The 19,063-nt window shown below is 36.5% G+C and overlaps 1 protein-coding gene across 1 annotated transcript in view; it reads left to right on the top strand.

Annotated features, from left to right (window-relative positions):
- Nucleotides 1–19,063, top strand: part of SYNE1 (spectrin repeat containing nuclear envelope protein 1) — a 457,027-nt gene that overhangs the window by 165,100 nt on the left and 272,864 nt on the right. The window contains exons 28-36 of the mRNA XM_073789748.1: nucleotides 1,310–1,480; nucleotides 2,499–2,639; nucleotides 6,510–6,670; nucleotides 8,646–8,796; nucleotides 11,906–12,133; nucleotides 12,517–12,615; nucleotides 14,113–14,300; nucleotides 14,695–14,818; nucleotides 17,101–17,267. Of these exons, the coding sequence (XP_073645849.1) occupies nucleotides 1,310–1,480; nucleotides 2,499–2,639; nucleotides 6,510–6,670; nucleotides 8,646–8,796; nucleotides 11,906–12,133; nucleotides 12,517–12,615; nucleotides 14,113–14,300; nucleotides 14,695–14,818; nucleotides 17,101–17,267 (1,430 nt within the window). The remainder of the gene's footprint in view (nucleotides 1–1,309; nucleotides 1,481–2,498; nucleotides 2,640–6,509; nucleotides 6,671–8,645; nucleotides 8,797–11,905; nucleotides 12,134–12,516; nucleotides 12,616–14,112; nucleotides 14,301–14,694; nucleotides 14,819–17,100; nucleotides 17,268–19,063) is intronic.

Below are 19,063 nucleotides of genomic sequence, written 5' to 3'. Positions count from 1 at the left end.
CTTGCAAGATAAATTCTCAGCCAGAGCGATTTGATGATACCAAAAAGTTTGAGGAATATTGTGGAAGAAAAGTTGATTTTGCTATGAAAACCTTCATAAAATGGTCCTTTGCTAAATTGCTAAATTGTCCTTTTCATAACAGAGAGGGAAAGCATAAACAAACTATTTCATATTTGAGATCGCTGTTCTTTTATTATGTTGCAATCTTTGCTCTTCAATTTACAACTTTGAATACTTCCTGGTTTGGGAAATTATAAATTAACATGTACCATTCCTTTCTGAAGAGTGTGCTCCTACAAAGGATTAGAACCGGAACTAAAGAAATTCTGGTACATATATTGATAATTAACAGTTTTAATCAGCTTTACTTGTCAAACTCAACGTAAGTGGAAGTATGATTTTCAAATTAATCTAATGACAGAATTTTAGCTAACTTAATATGTAAGAAAATGTTAGCTAATTTTATATGTAATAATATATCAAAATGGAAGTTGCATAAAAAGTATATATAAAACAGCAGCCTTTAGGCTTTATAGATTTACTTAGTAATTTTAAAAAGGCTGTGAGTCCAAAAGAAAATAATGCTTAGTGTTATATTGTTCTCAATCACTGTAAGTGTTGTTTGGGTTTCAGTTTACTTTAAATCAGAGAAATATGAGATTATAGATATTTACATTAATATTTAAAAACTTCACATTTCTTGGACCAGGTGCTTGGCTATATGGGTGTGTTTACTTTGTGAAAATTCATAAGCTGTGTTTTGAGATTTGTGTACCATTCTGTGTGTACATTATACTTCAATAAAAAGTTTATTTTAAAACATATCTTTCCCCAAATATCTCAGACTATTAATCATTCTGAATATACCCTGGAATTAAATCTCTTCATATTAGCATTTTTACAGCATGGATGATTTTCAGAAATTGGAGTCGGGACTTCGTGTTTTTAGGCAGAATATAGTTCTTTAAGGAGAATTATGTCAAATGAATAGTTCTGCCAAATTCCATCTGTAGTATTGCACGAAATATTAAATGTTATCTAAATTAGCACACAATTAAAACACTCTGGCCAAATTAATTATGCTGTTTCTCATTAAAAACATAAAATATTTATAAATGATGCCCATCTTTGATTACTATAGAGCCTTCATTACCATCTAAACTATTCATCCTAAGTTTAAAATGCAGTTTGGGCCCCTGCTGCAGGAGATTGTACCTTTCCGTAACTATTAAAGTGTGGGTGTTTATGTCCCTGCCTGGGTGCTTAGACAGTTAATATTTCTATCCATCTGTTGAACAAATGCTTGCAGCAAAAGACAAAGAGGATCAATGCAAAGAAGAGGGATGTGCAGCAGCAGATCGCACAGGCTCGGCAGGGAGAAGGTGGGCTGCCTGGCCGAGTCCAAGAGGAGCTGCAAAAGCTAGAGAGCACCCTGGACAACGTGGAGCACAGCCGGGAGAAGCAGGAGCGCCGCATCCAGGTAGGAGACCGGAAGTTACATCATGGCCTGTATTAACTTCTGGGTCACAGGTTACACATGTCCTACTAGCAGGAGCAAAGGTTTATTGTTCCCGCCTCTGAGGCGCCCGCATTCCATTAAACACTTACATGAGTTATCTCTTTTAATCACAGCATCAGCCTTGTGAGATAGGTACTGTAATTAGCACATTTTCCAAGTGTGGATGCTTAAAAACAAAGGGAGGATTTTCCCTGAAATCACAGAGCAGTGATCAATTGTAAAGCCAGGATTTTTTTTTTTTTTTTTTTTTTTGCGGTACGCGGGCCTCTCACTGTTGCGGCCCCTCCCGTTGCAGAGCACAGGCTCCGGACGCACAGGCTCAGTGGCCATGGCTCACGGGCCCAACCGCTCCGCGGCATGTGGGATCTTCCCGGACCGGGGCACAAACCCGTGTCCCCTGCATCGGCAGGCAGACCCTCAACCACTGCGCCACCAGGGAAGTCCCGTAAAGCCAGGATTTTTAATCCACACTTGTCTGAATCCAGAAATTGATGTTGGATTATTTCACTTTTCTGGACAGTTCAGCAGTCACACCTTTATGGTTTATTGTGTCCTTAACACATTAACTTAAAAAAGTTCTTGGATTTTTTATTTCCCCCTGCTTACCGCCTGCTGCACTTCCTTCTCTCTCTCTCTTTCATCCTTCCTTCTTTTTTTTTTTGAGAGACATTGGGAGGGTTTCTTTCTTTTGTCCCTCATCTACAGTTAAGTAATATCCTAAGATTCATAGAACTTTACAGAAGATAAAAAAACTCAGACTCTTCGGCCATACATCCTCTTTTGGTAGATGAATTGAGAGTCAAAAGGGGAATTCTTACAGAAGACATTAAAATCATTTTTATTCTGTGTAATTGTTTGACATTTGAACTGAAAGTTAACTGGAAGTTAATAGCCTGACAAGTGAATGGAAATGTGACAATATTTTGTGATAAATTCTGATAATTCATAACATCATATGTTATTTATTTTTTCTAATTAGGTCACATTAAGAAAATGGGAGAGATTTGAAACAAACAAAGAGACAGTGGTCAGATACCTTTTTCAAACAGGTTCCAGCCACGAGCGCTTCTTGAGTTTTAGCAGTTTGGAAAGCTTATCTTCAGAATTGGAACAGACAAAGGTATATTGGCAAGACCACATAGTCCCTTGGTACCCATTATTCCCAAGAAAAACTGTGTTTCATTTCATTACTTATTATAATTATTTAATCAATTTTTATTGTTCACTTATGATTCACTCTTCAACACATTGGTCAGGTTGCTCTGGGGAATGAAAATATAAATAAGATTGAAACATCAAGATGTTTTCATTAAAGTGGGAAATAGTTTCCTAATAGATGGATAAATTTCTAAAACATCTTTCTGAAGTCAGTGATATTTTGAACTGAAACTCGAAGGGCAGGTAAGACATAGAAAAGCAGAGTTTGGGGCAGAAAACCAGCATTCCTGTAATGGGAAACGCCATGAAGTATAAAAGTGTGAGAAATGGGGATTCTCTGCTATAAAGCAGAAAAGGGGAGTGAAGTTGTAAAGGAAAGTTGGGCCACATCACAAAGACTCTTGAAGGCCTAAAGCGTTACTCTCTAGGCTACGTGGAACCATTAGAGGTTTGTAAGAAGGAGAGTCACATGAGCAGAGCTGTCCTTTAGGGAGATGAGTTTCTTAAGCAGGTGTAGAACATTGAAAGCGTAGAAGTCTGGAGTCATGGGTTCTAGTTATAAAGTTATTGCATGCGTACATGAATAGGAACATGAATTAGGGTAATGGAGATGGCAATGGTGATATGGCAATGGTGATTGGGACAGATGTAAAAGAGACAAAGGGAAGGAAAAAAGCATGATACCCAAGGTTCTGAGCCTGACGGAGACAATGGGAGCGAGACAGGAAATTGGAGTAGCTGTTAATGGGGGAAGATGAACAACTGCGTTTTGAACATATTGAGTTTGATGTCCAGTGGGACATCCAAGAGATAATATTTAGTAGGTGTGCTTGGTAAGCTCAACCCTGTAAGCTCAAACACCTTGGACACTCAGAGCAGACCAGTAAATTTGTGCGAATCATTTAGAGTTGTACAGGCCCCTTTGGTTCCTATTGCATATGTTTTAGGTTTATAGAAAGACTGAATTAGTGTAGAAATGTGTTTGTCAATGTATAAGAAAGAACATTCTTACATCCATCCTTTCATAACCTTTAGCAAGGAAACCCCTGTGCTTCTGTTTTCTCACCAGTAGAAGGCTTCTGTGTCTCTTGTACTGTAAATTTGTCACTACTTCTCCTGTTATTAACTCACTGAGGAGTTTGAAGTTTTATAAGGCCACAGAGTCTTTCAATTCTGTATGATTTTCATCAGCCATTTAAATAGAAATTATTTATTTTTAATTTTAATTATTTTACATATTAAAATGTATCAGGTATCTTTTATAAATACAAACACATATATTGTGTGAATTAACACATGGGTGTACCTCCTGGGTTCCATCCAGAGTTTCTGATACCCTGCGGCTCCAACTGCTTTGAATTGGTTTGCCAGCAACAAATGTGGTCTTTTTGTCTTATTTTTAAAATTCTCCTTAGCCAATAACCTTGCATACTTTGGGATTGATTTAATGATGTGAGCTAACAATTATTGAACATACCCGATTTGCTGATCTAATCATTTGATGTTTATCATCTTCTTTAATCACCAAAATAATCCTTAGAGATTATTAATTAATTAATTATTACTCCTTAGAGATTATTACCATTATTAATCATGTGGTATAAATGAGGAAATATAAGGTACAAAGTTGTTACTGAATTTATCCAAGATCTCAGGATTACTAACTGGTGAGGTTGGGATGCAAACCCAAGAGGTCTGAGTCTAGAGCTCATAACCTCAGCCTCCATATTATATTTTCATGAAGAAACTGAGTTACTTCACTAATTGTTGATATACACTGCTGCACAAGCATACGTCATCTGGAATAATTGTTCTCTGTTTCTCTGCTTCCTTGACATTGTTAATATAGCCTTCATGCCTGTTGTAACCCTTGAGTAGTTGTGCTGAGGAACTTGAGGGCTTTCTGTCTGCCAGTGTGTGTTTATAGCAATATCATGTTTAATCTTCACAGTATGCCTTTACTGATGAGATGAAAATTCAGAGAGTGGTGTGACTCAAGGTCCCACAGCTAGTTTGTGTGTGAAGGTCAGAGCCAAGTTTCAACTCTAGACCTGTCTGATGCCACAGTCCATTCTTTGCAGCTGCACCCTGCTGCCACTCATATGTCTTCTTAGGACATAGAGATAAAGCCTTACAACATTATTCTAGTTTTGTTTTATTTGGTTTTTATCAACGTCATTCTGTTCTTCGGATTCCTCTGCATTGTGCTTTCCCCATACGTAGCTCCCACAGAAGGCTCTCAGATTGAATGTATATAAGCGTTTTCAAACATTACTTTCTCCATGTGTTTTCCTGGGTGCAGGGAAACGCTAGGGGGAGAAAACACTTTTATGCTTCTTATTTTATTCATGGGGTTCTGCTGTGATGCACAGATTTCACAACTGAATCTACAATGACAGTAAGTTCACATATAGTGATAGTAGATGCTTCTAACCACAGAATTTAATGTTGTGACATTAGTACGTACTGTATTTTAGGATATTATAAATCTCTCAACCATAAGGAAGATGTACTTACTCATTTTTATTCTTTCAAATTGCAGGGTACTTCTCTGACGTAATGTTGATCTTTCTATGAGGACGTTAAATCTTTCAAACATGAAGATGAAGTAGTATTATGTAGTAACTATCTTATATGGTGTTAGGTAATGGTTTTGAGAGATGCTCTGTAGGAAAAGGTGGCTATCAGGAGTCTGACTTTTAGAAATTATTTACACTACTTATTTAGGAGAGAGCAGTTTAGGATCAAAATTTGAAGCTCCTCTGATATAATCCAGGAGAAGAAATGAGACCCTAAGTTACTTCTTTTCCACTCAGGATTGTCTCTGGGTTTACCTTTTCTAATTCAGTATTCAATATATTTACCTGACAAAGTTGAGATAACTAAAATTTACCAGTGCCTCAAATACATGAAATTAATTTTTGAATTAAGGTGATTCACTATTATTGAAAATCAGTGTGTGAGCTTTATAAACCATTTTATCCTCAATTTTATGTGAAGGTAGTAAAAAAAAAAAATGATAATAGGTATGCCAGAGTGCCGGGCACTTAAAAATGAAATTGCTCATGAAATGTTAACAGTAAACTTTTGAGAAAAGTATTACTATCTGCGTTTTATGTGAAAGAGCCTGAAAAGTAATTTGCCAAAGACGAACAACTGGTAATTAGCAAATCAGGAACCCTAGTCCAGGTTTGAGTAGTTCAAAACTTATCTTCTTTCCCTCGTGTTGTATATGGATATATAGTAAACAAGATTTAACAGCATTAAGATCAGTTTATAGCTCTTTTCAGAGAACTAGTTAACAAAATGTTTTTTTAAAGATCAGTGATACTCTGTGTTGACTAAGATATCCTTCAATTAAATAAACAAGTATTTATATTCACTGGCCTAGAAATCTGTTATCTTTATGACTGAAAAAAAATATCACTAATGATCATTGCCCAACTGGCCTGTAATAAACTAACATATGTGTAGACAAGTTAATTACTATAATGTGGCTCAGAATTCTAAACAGAAAACCCAAACCGGGAGACAATGGAGTACACATTTTTTTGAGAATTGTTGGATAACTATGAAAGTAGTTCAACTATGAAGGTCTGGTTGTGGTTTCACTTATATAAAATGAAAATAATTTAACAAAGTGTCTATTTTGGCCATAATGAAAAAAAGTCTGTTTTATTGCTAAGAATATTATATGCCAACATTCTTATATGTTTGAATCTATCTATTTATCTATCCGTCTATTCTGGGGGGAGACTACAGTATGTGCAGTTTATCTGAGAGCAGAGTTTAATAGAAGATGCTGTTCTAACAATTAAAATATCTTTTTTAGGAGTTTTCTAAGCGAACAGAAGGTATTGCAGTCCAGGCTGAGAATCTTGTGAAGGAAGCTTCAGAGATCCCACTTGGGCCCAAGAATAAGAAGCTGCTTCAACGGCAGGCCAAGTCAATCCAAGAGCAAGTCAAAAAATTAGAAGACACACTTGAAGAAGAGTATGTGCTTGACAAGTCCTAAACTTTCTTCTCTGAGATAAAGTTTCATACACTCTTTCCTGTATATTGTATTCAAAACATTCTTTTAAAATCTCCAAGTGTCCGTGTATTTCAGCATGTGTTGAGGAAGCAACTTACAATTCAAAAGAAAATATCACCAATAGAGAATCCAACATCTGTAACAGAGCAGAAAAATATAAGTGATGTGGTTTTTGCATCGTAAACTGATTCTTTTCATGAGAAAGCCATATCTATAAAATTTCAGTGGCCTTTGTACACTGGAGAAGGGAATCTCAAAAAAGAACCAATATTTAAGATAATTTTTTTACTGTATTATTCTGCTGTCACCTGTTAGAGGGAAGGGTAGATTTTTGGTTGTGTAGATTCTAGGCCTAAATACATATGGCATAGACCAGGCATCTTCAACTCCAAGAAGCTCACAGAGCTTGCTTACAGTGCCTCAATGTTCAAATTGCCACTGATTGTATACTATTTCCAAAAATTAATTTCAAAAATCTATTTTATTTTTAAACATTTAGTGTTTAAATATCTAAAAAGAAAGAAAATAGTTTGGCCTATGGTATCCTGTTATGTACAAGATAGACACACACAAAAATTTGGAGGGGATAAACATATGACCAATGTTCCTCAAAATAATATGGCTGAATGGTTCTATTTTAAAGGTTATTTAGTGGCAAATCACCCACATGTATTGTTTTTAAGGTATAGGACATAATTTCTAGATGAGTATTAAAATGGAAAATTTGTTTTTAATACTATTAACACCTTATAATTAATGTTGTACCTGTGTCTAAACTTTAAAATTTATTAAATAATTTATTTAAAGTAAATTGTGACTTAAACCTTTAAATATTATCTATCAAGGTAGAAATAGTAAAACTTAGAGTTTATTAGAAAGGAAGTTACTTCCATTAGAAATATCCACTTGAATCTTTATTTCATTAAAAGAATTGAAATATAATAGAGCTTGAATTAACTGCACTGATGAGAGCATAGACTCATCCAGGGTATACATTTGAGGCTGCAGTATTATTGAATTTGACAATCAATGATGCCATTGTATTTTCCTTGATGTCTTCAAGTGCCTTTTGGTAAACAGGGAAATTCCTTCTTTTTTTTTAACCCAAGGACTTAACAGTTCAATGATATACTCTTAGTTTCCCAGTCTTTTTCTAAACTGAAAGCCATAATCACCTGGTTATATATGCATAACTATCCCACGGCTATATGTGCATAACTAATACAAACTGGGAACCTATAATTGAAATTTTATTCACTAGATTTATTACAAATAAGTCCCAAGTTGTCTAAAAGCAGTTAGGGTGCTCATGTACAAGAATTTATAAAGTCTTTTAGAATCAAGATCATACAGACATCTAAGAATAGCTGAAATTGTTATAGATAATAGATTGCAGCCTCCACTCTAATAACAGAAACAGTTCCTGCACGGCAGCATGGGATTCAGATTACAAGCTTTATCTTGCTTCATAAAGATGTATTTTATAAAGATCTCTGAGTATAAAGCATCACTGCAGTATCTCTCCTCTAAGAGCCAAAGGGCCACGTTGACAAAAGTAGGACTGTTAAAAAAACTGTGTGCACTGGAATCTAGGTGAGAAGTTTACTAAAATAAGTCTGGCAACTACTGTTCGCATGCACAGTTTAACAAGATTATGCCTGGATTCAAACCCTTTGGACCCAGCAATATTTTGTTCAAAGCACAGTTCCATCCATAACATAGCTTAGTGCTACCTCATTCTCAGAAGAGACAGGAATACTTGAGGACTGACTAACTCAGATCAAATGTGCATTTTTTTCCCCTGTTCTAATAGTTTCAGCTTTGATGTGGTCACAGATGTCTTCACTATCTTTTCACCTGGTGATTTAAAGGAAAATGTATTGTTTTTCTCTATTAAGATACTGCATTTTATTTACTTAATTTGGTTAATTTTAGTATTAAAACCATGGAAATGGTGAAAAACAAGTGGAATCATTTTGGCACTAATTTTGAGACCCTGTCCGTCTGGATAACTGAGAAAGAAAAAGAACTCAATGACTTGGAAACTTCGTCATCTGCCATGGACACACAAATCAACCAAATTAAGGTGACCTGCTCACAAGTTACATTTATAATCCATGTCTAGGTTTTAAGAGCGCCTTTCTTACATTTCATCAAATGCTATTTGTCCCCAGAACAAATCTGTCATTGCTATGTGACTCTATTAAAATTAACTTCACACAAAATGCTGAGCTAAAAGGTCTTGAGTGACACTGGGCAACACTTAACAGATGGAATTATGTATTAATATTGTCTGGCTTATGCATTCAAAGTCATTATTGTGTGCAATATCATTAAAATGTTTTTATGGTTACATTATTCTTTTCCTTGATTTTGAATTAACCCCATTAGAGTGCCCTGTTGATGGATTTATACGCCATGAAATGTGTTCATCGTCTACAACCTTATTTTTAAGAACTATTCTAAACGTCTAGCTCAAGTATCGGTGGCATTTACCCTCACCAGCCACAAGGAGGGGTTGGAGAAATTACTTTCTTCACGTGAAGCAATCAGATTCCATCGATCTAATGCTGGCATTTATGATGCCCTTGGGGGCATGGACTGAGACGCTCTGATATGTTATCCTCCAGTTCTAAAATAACCAAGTACCTAGACTGTCATCGTCCATTTCATTCAAGTAGCTTAAGAAAAAAAATGGGCTGAAAGAAATGAATTCTGAATGTTCATTTCTCTTTCTTTTATGCTATTTTTACACAACGCATTTTCACAGTTCAACCGCTTCTTTTTCTAACTCAGCTCAATTTTTTTGGAGTGGGAAAACCCTTTGCCATTTCATTCGATTAAATATAGTAAAATAAATACCAAGGTGAGGGAATGTTTCCCATTACGACTCAGAACAAGTCATTGCCATGTGCACAGTGGGAGGATGCAATATTGTTTAGCTAAGATTACAAGCTGTGCAGATTGCCTATCACATCTTCTGCAGTCAAGGATACATGGAGTCTGGTGTATGCAGTCTAGCTTATGTCTTGTGTGATATACTAGGCAAAACAGATGCCCAGCCATTAAAGAATGAAATATGTTTAATCTTTAAAACTTTTTAAAAGTTGCCGTTTAATTCTAAGAAAACAAAGAATAGCGCATTGAAATAGTTTTGTCTCAACATGCTTCCTTCAGAAATTTTTGACATGCACCCTTGAACTTGTTTATCCTTCCTCTAATTCATTTTTCTATTTTCTTAAACCTTAATTCCAGAACTTCTGAAATATGTCAGTGATCAAATGTCATCACATTGCTTTTAAGAAACAAAATGATTATTTTATTTTTAAGTATATAAACATTCAGTTGTGGATTTCCATGCCGTCAGGCTGAAATACATTTTAATATTCCAATATGACACTTTGAAAACTATCTAAAAATGAATATGAGTATCAGGAAAAATATATTTGCTAGAAATAAGCAAAGATAAGTTGAATACACCGTACTGTGGAGTTGAGGCTCATAGGTTCACTTTCTATTTCCAAACAGAAGATTACATTATAGGAAATATTCAAAATATGTTAACACTTGTCATAGTATTTTCACTTCAAACTCTTAGGATTAAAATTAATGAAGCATTTGAGTGTTGTTGTGAAGATATTTACCTATAACCCCATTTTTGTTCTTTATTACATGCTATTCCAAATTGACTAATTTCTTATTCCTAATTGATAACTCACAAACGATAAGAACATACACTGGGTTCCTCTTCCATCTTCTCTTCGTGGATTGGAAATCTTTCCTGCCACAATCCAACAATATAATTATATAGTTTGCATCTATGAATTTGTTAATGGTATACATTACTCTAAGAACTAAGAACTTTGATCTTAACTAAGATGGTTTCACTGAGGTGTTGGAAGCACCTAGAACAACTCTTAGCACATAAAAAACTCAAAATACATTTGTTGAATTATGAGTAATTTTTCCAAAAAAAGTCATCTTAAAAAACAGCAAAACAAAGAAAGATTGTATTAATGCTCAAACAACAAATATCTATCAGATATACCACTATAGTCATGAATATGAAAAATAAAAACAAACAGCTGATGTGTAACTGGCTCTAATCTGATGCCAGCTATTTCCAAGAGTCTTATCTAAACAGAAGTTGTTTCTGACTCTGTTGTCTCATCTAGACAGAAGTCACACATTTATTTTTTCTAGGGTAACAGTATTTTCTATTTAAATTATTTGAAACTGAGACTTGTCTGAATTTTTGGCTTTATTTTGATTGAATGGTTTGGCTCTTTTTCTCAGAGAAACAGTTTTTCTTCTCTTATAAATAAATAAACCTCTGTTTATAAGAGGCCCCCCCCAACACACGCGCACGCACACGCACGCGCATGTGCCCACTTTCAGTACTTTTCTTGGGTTGGCTAATAGGTAAAATGTCCTCCTGCCCCAAATGGAAATCATAGTCTGTAGGCTCCTTACTGTAGAGTCTGCAGCTAGTGAATACAGTGGTGGTTCCCCAAGTGGATTTTCTGGGTCAGCAGCAGTGCATCACCCGGGAAGTTGTCAGAGCTGCGAAGTGGGCCCTGCCTGAGACCCAGGGAGTCTGACTCCCTGAGGTTGGAGCCAGGAGACCCTAATGTATTCCAAATTTGGAAACCATTGGCATAAAGTATAGTTGATAAATATGAAAAGACTGGGTTTAGGTAGGAGCAGAATCAGAAAAGCTTTTAGTTAGGTAAAATATGAAATAGCTTCATTTTAGGAAAATTAAATGAATGCCAATATTAGCATTCCTATGCGTTTGGGAACATACTACTTCCCAGACCAGTTGGTCAAAACTCTTGACTCATAGGATAAGCAGAGAATTCTCTGTACCTTCAGAGAGACTGTAAGAGTTCCAGGGACATGTTCTTGCTTCACTGTGAGCAGGGGTGGCCTTTTCTCCTTATTCTCCATCCAGCGAGTATGACCACCACCAGTTTGTATTTTTCAGACATTGTCTGCATACCTATCCTCCCCAAACGAGGTCAGGAAACACATGGTGTTTGTTTGTAGCTAGCTGCTTTCTAATGGTGCAAGTACGTTGAAATGTCAGTTAAGGAAAAATTCTGCTGATTTTCTCTCTCTGCAGATGATTATATCATTTCAGGAAGGCAGGCTTGCTCAGCCTACATTGTCATTTTTCTTGTTTTAAATATTAGGTCACGATTCAGGAAATAGAAAGTAAGATCAGCAGCATTACAGGACTAGAAGAAGCAGCTCAGTCTTTTGCTCAATTTATTACCACTGGAGAATCTGCTCGAATCAAAGCCAAGTTAACACAGATAATAAGATACTGGGAAGAACTCCGAGAACATGCACAGAGTCTGGAAGGAACAATCCTGGGACATTTATCTCAGCAGCAAAAGTTTGAAGAGAATCTTAAAAAGGTAACAATTGGTCCTTGCATGCTAAAGTTACCTATTTCACATTGCATTTTATAAATTGTCCAGAAATAATGGAATAAGGAAAAGACACAATTTGCCAATTATTTACCAAGTTGTCAGTGATGACTGAGTTTGTAATTTATATGTAACCTTTTCTCAGGGAATATAAAAATGCCATTATATATTGTGTTCAGATAGGTATTAAGTCTTAATTATATTTCTCTCAAATAGTGGAACACATTGATTTGGGTTTTTTTTAAAAAATAGATTTTATCATCACACTGAATGTTATCCAAAAAAGATAGGCATGCTGTTTCCCCAGTAACCTTCTCTGCCTTGATGTATGTTTTCCCCATCATCATTTTTATATATTACCAATGTTTTAGATCCAGCAGACTCTGTCTGAATTTGAAGATAAACTTGCTGATCCAATTAAAATATGTTCTTCAGCTACAGAAACATACAAAGTTCTCCAAGAACATATGGTAAGAGCATGTTTCAACGTTTCTTCTTATTTATCTACTCAGAAATGTGATAATTCCTGCTTGAAAGGAAAACAGTAAATATTTTTATTAGAGTTAAAATTGAAAAAAATTGTATGTTACTTGAGGAATAATATAGATCAAACATAGTCACTTCATATAACACAAGAAATATAACTGTGCAAATAAGTTTTCATTAAAAATGTATTTAAAGAGTAGTCATTTAAGATATATTTCTCTCTCATAATTAGAACATGTAACTTTTTCAGATTATAGCTGTAATAAGCCCCATTACCTCTTGCCAACATTATAAAAAATGTGCAGAAAAATACGTATACATTTGCATAGCAGATTTCAGATACTAACCCACTACACTCAGATGTGCAAAGATCATGTCCTCACTGATCTTTTCCACAATGGCTAGCTTTTTTGATCTGGTCCCTGAACTGGTAACCACTGTGAGATATTTTGCAAAGCAATAGATGCCTCTGGAAGAATTCAGAGGAAGGAGCAAAGCAAGAGAATCATGCACAAAGAAATACTCAAAAGAAGTGTGTTAATTAATAAACCAGAAAAAAATATATATATATATAATCCCTATTATGTGTGCATGCATGCACAAATACAGAGAAAGGGGCCACAGTAATAGCAAACAGTTGACAAAAGCACAAGTGGAAGAGAAAGTGGAATTTATATTGTTTGAATATTTATCATAAGAATGCATTATTGTGTTACTTATGTAATTTTTAAAAGAAGAACCCCCAAATGAGGAAAAGTAGGAAAATTAGATTGGATAGAATTATTTTAATAGACAACTAAGTTAACAGTTGAGTACCAGAGAGGATAATATTATATGTTTCTAATATTTGGATTTCCTAAAGCAAGTTATTTTTCTCTATCTTGATTTTCTGATCTGTAAAATGGGGACAAATGAAAGAACATACCTCTTATGGTTCTTATGAAGATTAAATGAGATAATATATGTAATGTACATAACACAGTGCCTGCCACATTCTCAGGTTCCCTAATTGTTCTTATCATGGATTCCTGACGGCAGCTATGCCAGCCATAACTTCCCATATATTTTTTTAATAAAATTATAGCATGTTGCATGTAGCTCTTATAAATTAGGAGTAGGGTTTTTAAAAATATATTTGGTATAACATGAATAACAAATTTCACAAATTATCTAAATCCTAAGGGAAAGTTGTAATTATTCAGTAAACAGCAACAAATTCTTATTTGGGGAATAGTCTCTCCATTCTCACCTTTGACTTCTGCATTTATGAAGTAACTTGCTTGTCACTTCCACTATGTCTCGCTGAAAATCATGGGCAGAGAATTTTTTTTGCTGAAAATCATGGGCAGAGACATATTTTAGTACCACTGCTGTTTATTATGCCTTTGCGAAAATGTTTGGTGATAACGGGTCTCAAAGAAAAACGTAGGTCTCCTTTCTTGATGCTATGCATTCATGGAACTCTTTTGCTCTCACATCAGGATCTCTGTCAGGCCCTGGAATCACTGACCAGCACGGTGGCTGCCCTGTCAGCCAGCGCCCGCAAGGTCTCTCACAGAGACTCCTCCATCCAGGAGGCTGCAGCCCTGAAGCAGAACTACGAGTGTTTGCTGCGTCAGACCAAGGAGAGACAGATTGTGCTCGAGAAGCTGCTGGCCCACTGGCAGAGGTGAGCAGCCTTCCTTCTCCAGTTGGCAGCCAGGGTTTCAATAGCTACTCCTAACTAGGAAATTCTGGACTTTAAGTGATGGGACATGATCATCCCACATGTAAAACTCATCAGCTCATGTGCCTACCATGGGAAGACATTGATCTTCATCATAAGATGAAGATCCCTGATTGTGGAGGGGATGTATGAGTATCTTTACACATTACACACATCTAAACACATGTGCAAGTTCATACACAAACATGAAAGGAGTGGTTTTTCCACCTTCACGTCTAGAAAAAGACAACAAACACTGTGGTATTTATAATGGTTACTGTTGAACCCCTCAACTTCAGAAAAGTTTTCAAGTATGATAATTTTGCATGAATTTGTTTCTTATCTCTGCTTTGTGTAGGCTAGAGAAAGAACTGTCTACGTTTTTGACTTGGTTAGAGCGATGTGAAGCTATAGCCAGTCCCCCAGAAGCCAACATTTCTGCAGACAGAGTCAAGGTGGAGAATGAACTTCAATTAGTACAGGCAAGTTCAAGGAAGTGAGAGGAAAATGAAATGCTCTTTGTTATGGTTGCGTTGTAAAACAAAATCAAGTACGAAATCCCTTCTGCAACTTAACTTCTTGTTTTCGTTTCATGGTCCTGCAAAGAAGAGCAGCCCTGACCTGAAAGACAAAGTCATGGTGAACTTTGTGATGATAAGTTTCCATGATGTATTAGAAAATCCTGTAACATAATGTCTGGCACTTGAATGCAAATTATTGGCAGGGGAGTTGAAGGAGAAATGGGTAGAAACATAGATGAAACAAGGTTGACCATCAGTGAATAATTTTTGAAGTTGGGTAATAGCTGTATTCCTTCTACTTTTGCATTTGTATGAATTTGGGGTAATAAAAAAGTCACAGTAATGATTATTTTCAAACAAGACACCATAAAATGAATAAGCACAAATGCAGAAGATAGAAAGACAAAGAATACTAGCTTATTACATTCTTGAAGAAGCCAACATTTTATACTTAAAATAATCTTTAAGTATTACTGAAACTACAGACAATGTTACTGATTTCTGGAGATTAATGACTTGCTTTAAGCGATGCTATCTGTGCCAGAAAATTCAACAGGCAATATTGCTTCACAAAAGATATTTATCGTGTAACAGATTTACACCCCAACTTTCTCCCATTACCTTTTACAAAATGTTTAAGAGGAAACTAGTTCTTTTAGTTTTCATAATTGCTTCTCTAAAAACTCCATCAGAGCATGTCTGTAGCATCTGATCCTATCCCCCCATCTTCAGATGTTCTCCTACCTTGACTTTGAGGGTTTCTCACACTCTTGGTTCTCCTGCCTTTCTAGTTTATCAAACACCAATGTTCTGCATTAATCTCCCAAAAAGTCCCTGCTCAGAAACCTCCAGTGACTGTCCTGCCTGAGGATAAAGGGCAACCCTCAGTCCACAATCCAGTGTTTATCTTCTTATAAATGCATTGTGGGCTGTTCTAAGAAGGGAAGTCATAGCTCCTTTTCTTAAAAATGATACAAAGATATCTGCCCATATAAAACTGTATTCCTGGACTTCCCTGGTGGCGCAGTGGTTAAGAATCCGCCTGCCAATGCAGGGGAGACGGGTTCGAGCCCTGGTCCAGGAAGATCCCACATGCCGCGGAGCAACTAAGCCCGTGTGCCACAACTACTGAACCTGTGCTCTAGAGCCCGTGAGCCACAACTGTGGAAGCTCGCGTACCTAGAGCCCATGCTCTGCAACAAGAGAAGCCACGGCGATGAGAAGCCCGCGCACTGCAACGAAGGGTAGCCCCCGCTCTCCGCAACTAGAGAAAGCCCGCGCGCAGCAACAAAGACTCAAAGCAGCCATAAATAAATAAGTAAATCAGTAAATAAATAAATAAACAAAATACAACTGTATTCCTACGTGTCTCTGTGTGGAAAACAGTGCTATACAAATTAGAGGACCAAGATTGGCCCCCATCCAGGCACTGTGTCAGCCAAGCTGCCTCCCTCCCATGGTCTGAACGTTCCTTGTACATTCCCACCTCCTGGCCTGTGTCTTCCTCCAGCTCAGCGTAAGTCCTGGCTCTCCTTTGAGGTCTTTCCTGTTGTCCATAGGCTGTGTACTCCTCCCTCTGATACCTGTAGCGATTTTGCTTGTATCACACATGTGGCCTCACTAGGGAGGGGAAAGAAAACATTTTGACAAGCATCAACTATGTGCCGGGCTACAGCTGTCTATATAGTGCTTATCTTTTATCTCTTATTAGGTAGGGACCACAGCTTTTATGCACCACTCACATCACCTAAGAGGGTCATTGCCTGATTTAAAAATGAGTAGTTCTGTTGCACGAAAGTAAAATGAAGACCCTTTAAGTTCCCTGGTTTGGCCTAATGTAGTCTCTAAACAGAGAGACACACTGTGTTCCCAGTACCTAGCATTGTACCTCTGTCATTGTTAGATATGCTTTGTTTTTCTTCAGCAACAGTTTTTCTTTGATTCTTTTCACCTACTCAGTTTCTTTATTCTGAAAGAAATTCTACAGCTCCTAAATTTGCCTAACTTAATATAACCCAGGCACTGGGAAGCTAATTCAGGTTTCAGCAGCATTTTTAATGTTGCATTAGAGGTTAAGTGGATCCATTTCTAAACCAAGGGATAAAAACCCTTTTTAGCCTGGTTCCAATGACCTCCGTTTTGCAAGAACACAAAGCCTTTGGATAGCAACCACCTGTGTCACATGGTCCTTCCTGGTCAGTCTCATTGGGATGAGATCTGTAATCCATTCTGTTTTTTCTCAGGGGCTGCAAAATGAAATTGTATCCCAGGCCTCAAACTACAGCGACCTATTGCAACTAAAGGAATCCCTGTTCTCAGTGGCCTCCCAAGATGATGTGAAAATGATGAAACTACATTTGGAGCACCTGGATGAGAGATGGAGAGACCTGCCTCAGATAATCAGCAAAAGGTTTGGTTTCAAAAAAAAGCTTCTAGTATTGTTCATTATTTTCAGTGGTGAGCATATAAATTAAGAAAGCCTAGCTTTGTTTACTTTATTTAACCCAGTTATTCAGGGCATAATTATAGAAGGGAAGAAAACTACTTTATTCGTCATTTTAAAAATCAAAGTGCTTCATAATTAGTATTTCTAATGAACCGCAATTCAAAATTTTAGTCTTGCAATCCGGGCAGATGATCAAATTAGCTGCATAATATTGAAGAGCAGAGGATTACTTGGGTTTGTATTATTATTGCCCAAGCTGTTTATGTACAGGAGAAAAAAGGTAATTAAAATTTTGCCTCACATGTTATTTCTCAACAGAGGATATGTGTTTTTTTTTTTCCATTTCATTTCTATACAGATCTTTGTAGAGAGCAGGGAAATTATTATTATATTAAAAGTAGACAAAAATGGATTAAATGTTAATTGACTAGATGATTAACAATTGACATTTATTCCTTTCTAAGATGCCAGAAAACAAATTTTTGACTTAAATTGGTATTGATTGCCCATGTAATCTTGAATAAGGCATTTAACCTTTCTAGTCAATTTTTAATTTATTTATTCAGCAAATATTTACTGAGTTTTTACAATGAGTATTGCACTCTTCTGAGTGCTGGGGTTATAGCAACAGTAAACAGAGTTCTGCTCTTCACCTCCGTGGAACTTGTATTTGTTCCATTGTCTATTCATTCATTCATTCAATTAGCAAATGTTTATTGGGTACCTGTTGAGTACAAGGCACCATATCAGAAATTGAAACCGTAAAAATAAATAAAACCTGACCTCGACTGTTTTAGAGATCAGCATGGGCATAACAAGAAATCCAATGAGAGGTGAGCACAGGATATTATGGGAACAAAAAGAAAGGACATTTGAATGGGTTCATGAAAGGCTGACAAAAGGTTTTGGTGCCAAACTCTTGAAAGATGAGTAATTTTTTGTAAAATAGAGGAGGATCTGCCTTCTGCCTGTCTCCCAGAGGGAAAGTAAAGGGTTTTAAAATGATACAAATGTATAAAAGCATTAAAAATATAGTATATGCTTGTAAAGATAATGTGTAGAAGGTTTTGTAAGGATTAAAACATGAAAGTCTATTTAAAAAGTTGAACTTTGGATATGAGCCATTGTAACAAATATTAATATTTGATTAAGGTATTATTCTTAATGCCAGCTTTGGACTCTGACCTCAGATCACCTATTGTTTATCCATCTAATTTATTACACAAGCAGTGATTGATCCCTGACCCTATCCCAGGCACCTTTCTTGGTACTAAGGATATAGCAGTAAGCAAAGCAAGTAAAGTCCAATCTCTTATTCAGTGAGGAAGAGGATAAATGTATCATTAATCAAATGAATGAACAAGACTGTTTCCGGTGGTGTTCAGTAATATGAAAACAACAAAATGGGGTTATATGTCAGGGACCGTAGATTGGGTGGCCAAGCCACATATCAGGGGACGTGACATCTATTAAGATCCAGATGCTGTGTAGGAAGCAGATTCATGGTACTTTGGGGGCAAAGGATACAGGCAGGGGGAGCCAAAAGTCTCTAAGACAGTAGTGAGCTGGGATATTGGGGAAACAGAGATGGGGGCAGCGTGAGGCCTCGCTGTATCAGATGGGGGCGCAGGAGTTGATTACGTGGGATCCTTCGTAGGCCACAGTAGGAGTTTTGGAGTTTTGCCTTCCTATGTGCAACAGGAAATTGCCCCCATGTCTAAGCTTGGCAGAGAACGTTCTGATTACATTAAGGTCATTGC

This window comes from Tursiops truncatus, chromosome 12 (assembly GCF_011762595.2).
Source record: "Tursiops truncatus isolate mTurTru1 chromosome 12, mTurTru1.mat.Y, whole genome shotgun sequence".
Lineage (NCBI taxonomy): Eukaryota > Metazoa > Chordata > Mammalia > Artiodactyla > Delphinidae > Tursiops > Tursiops truncatus.
The sequence above is the reverse complement of the archived record's forward strand: the minus strand, read 5'-3'. Positions and strand labels throughout refer to the sequence as shown.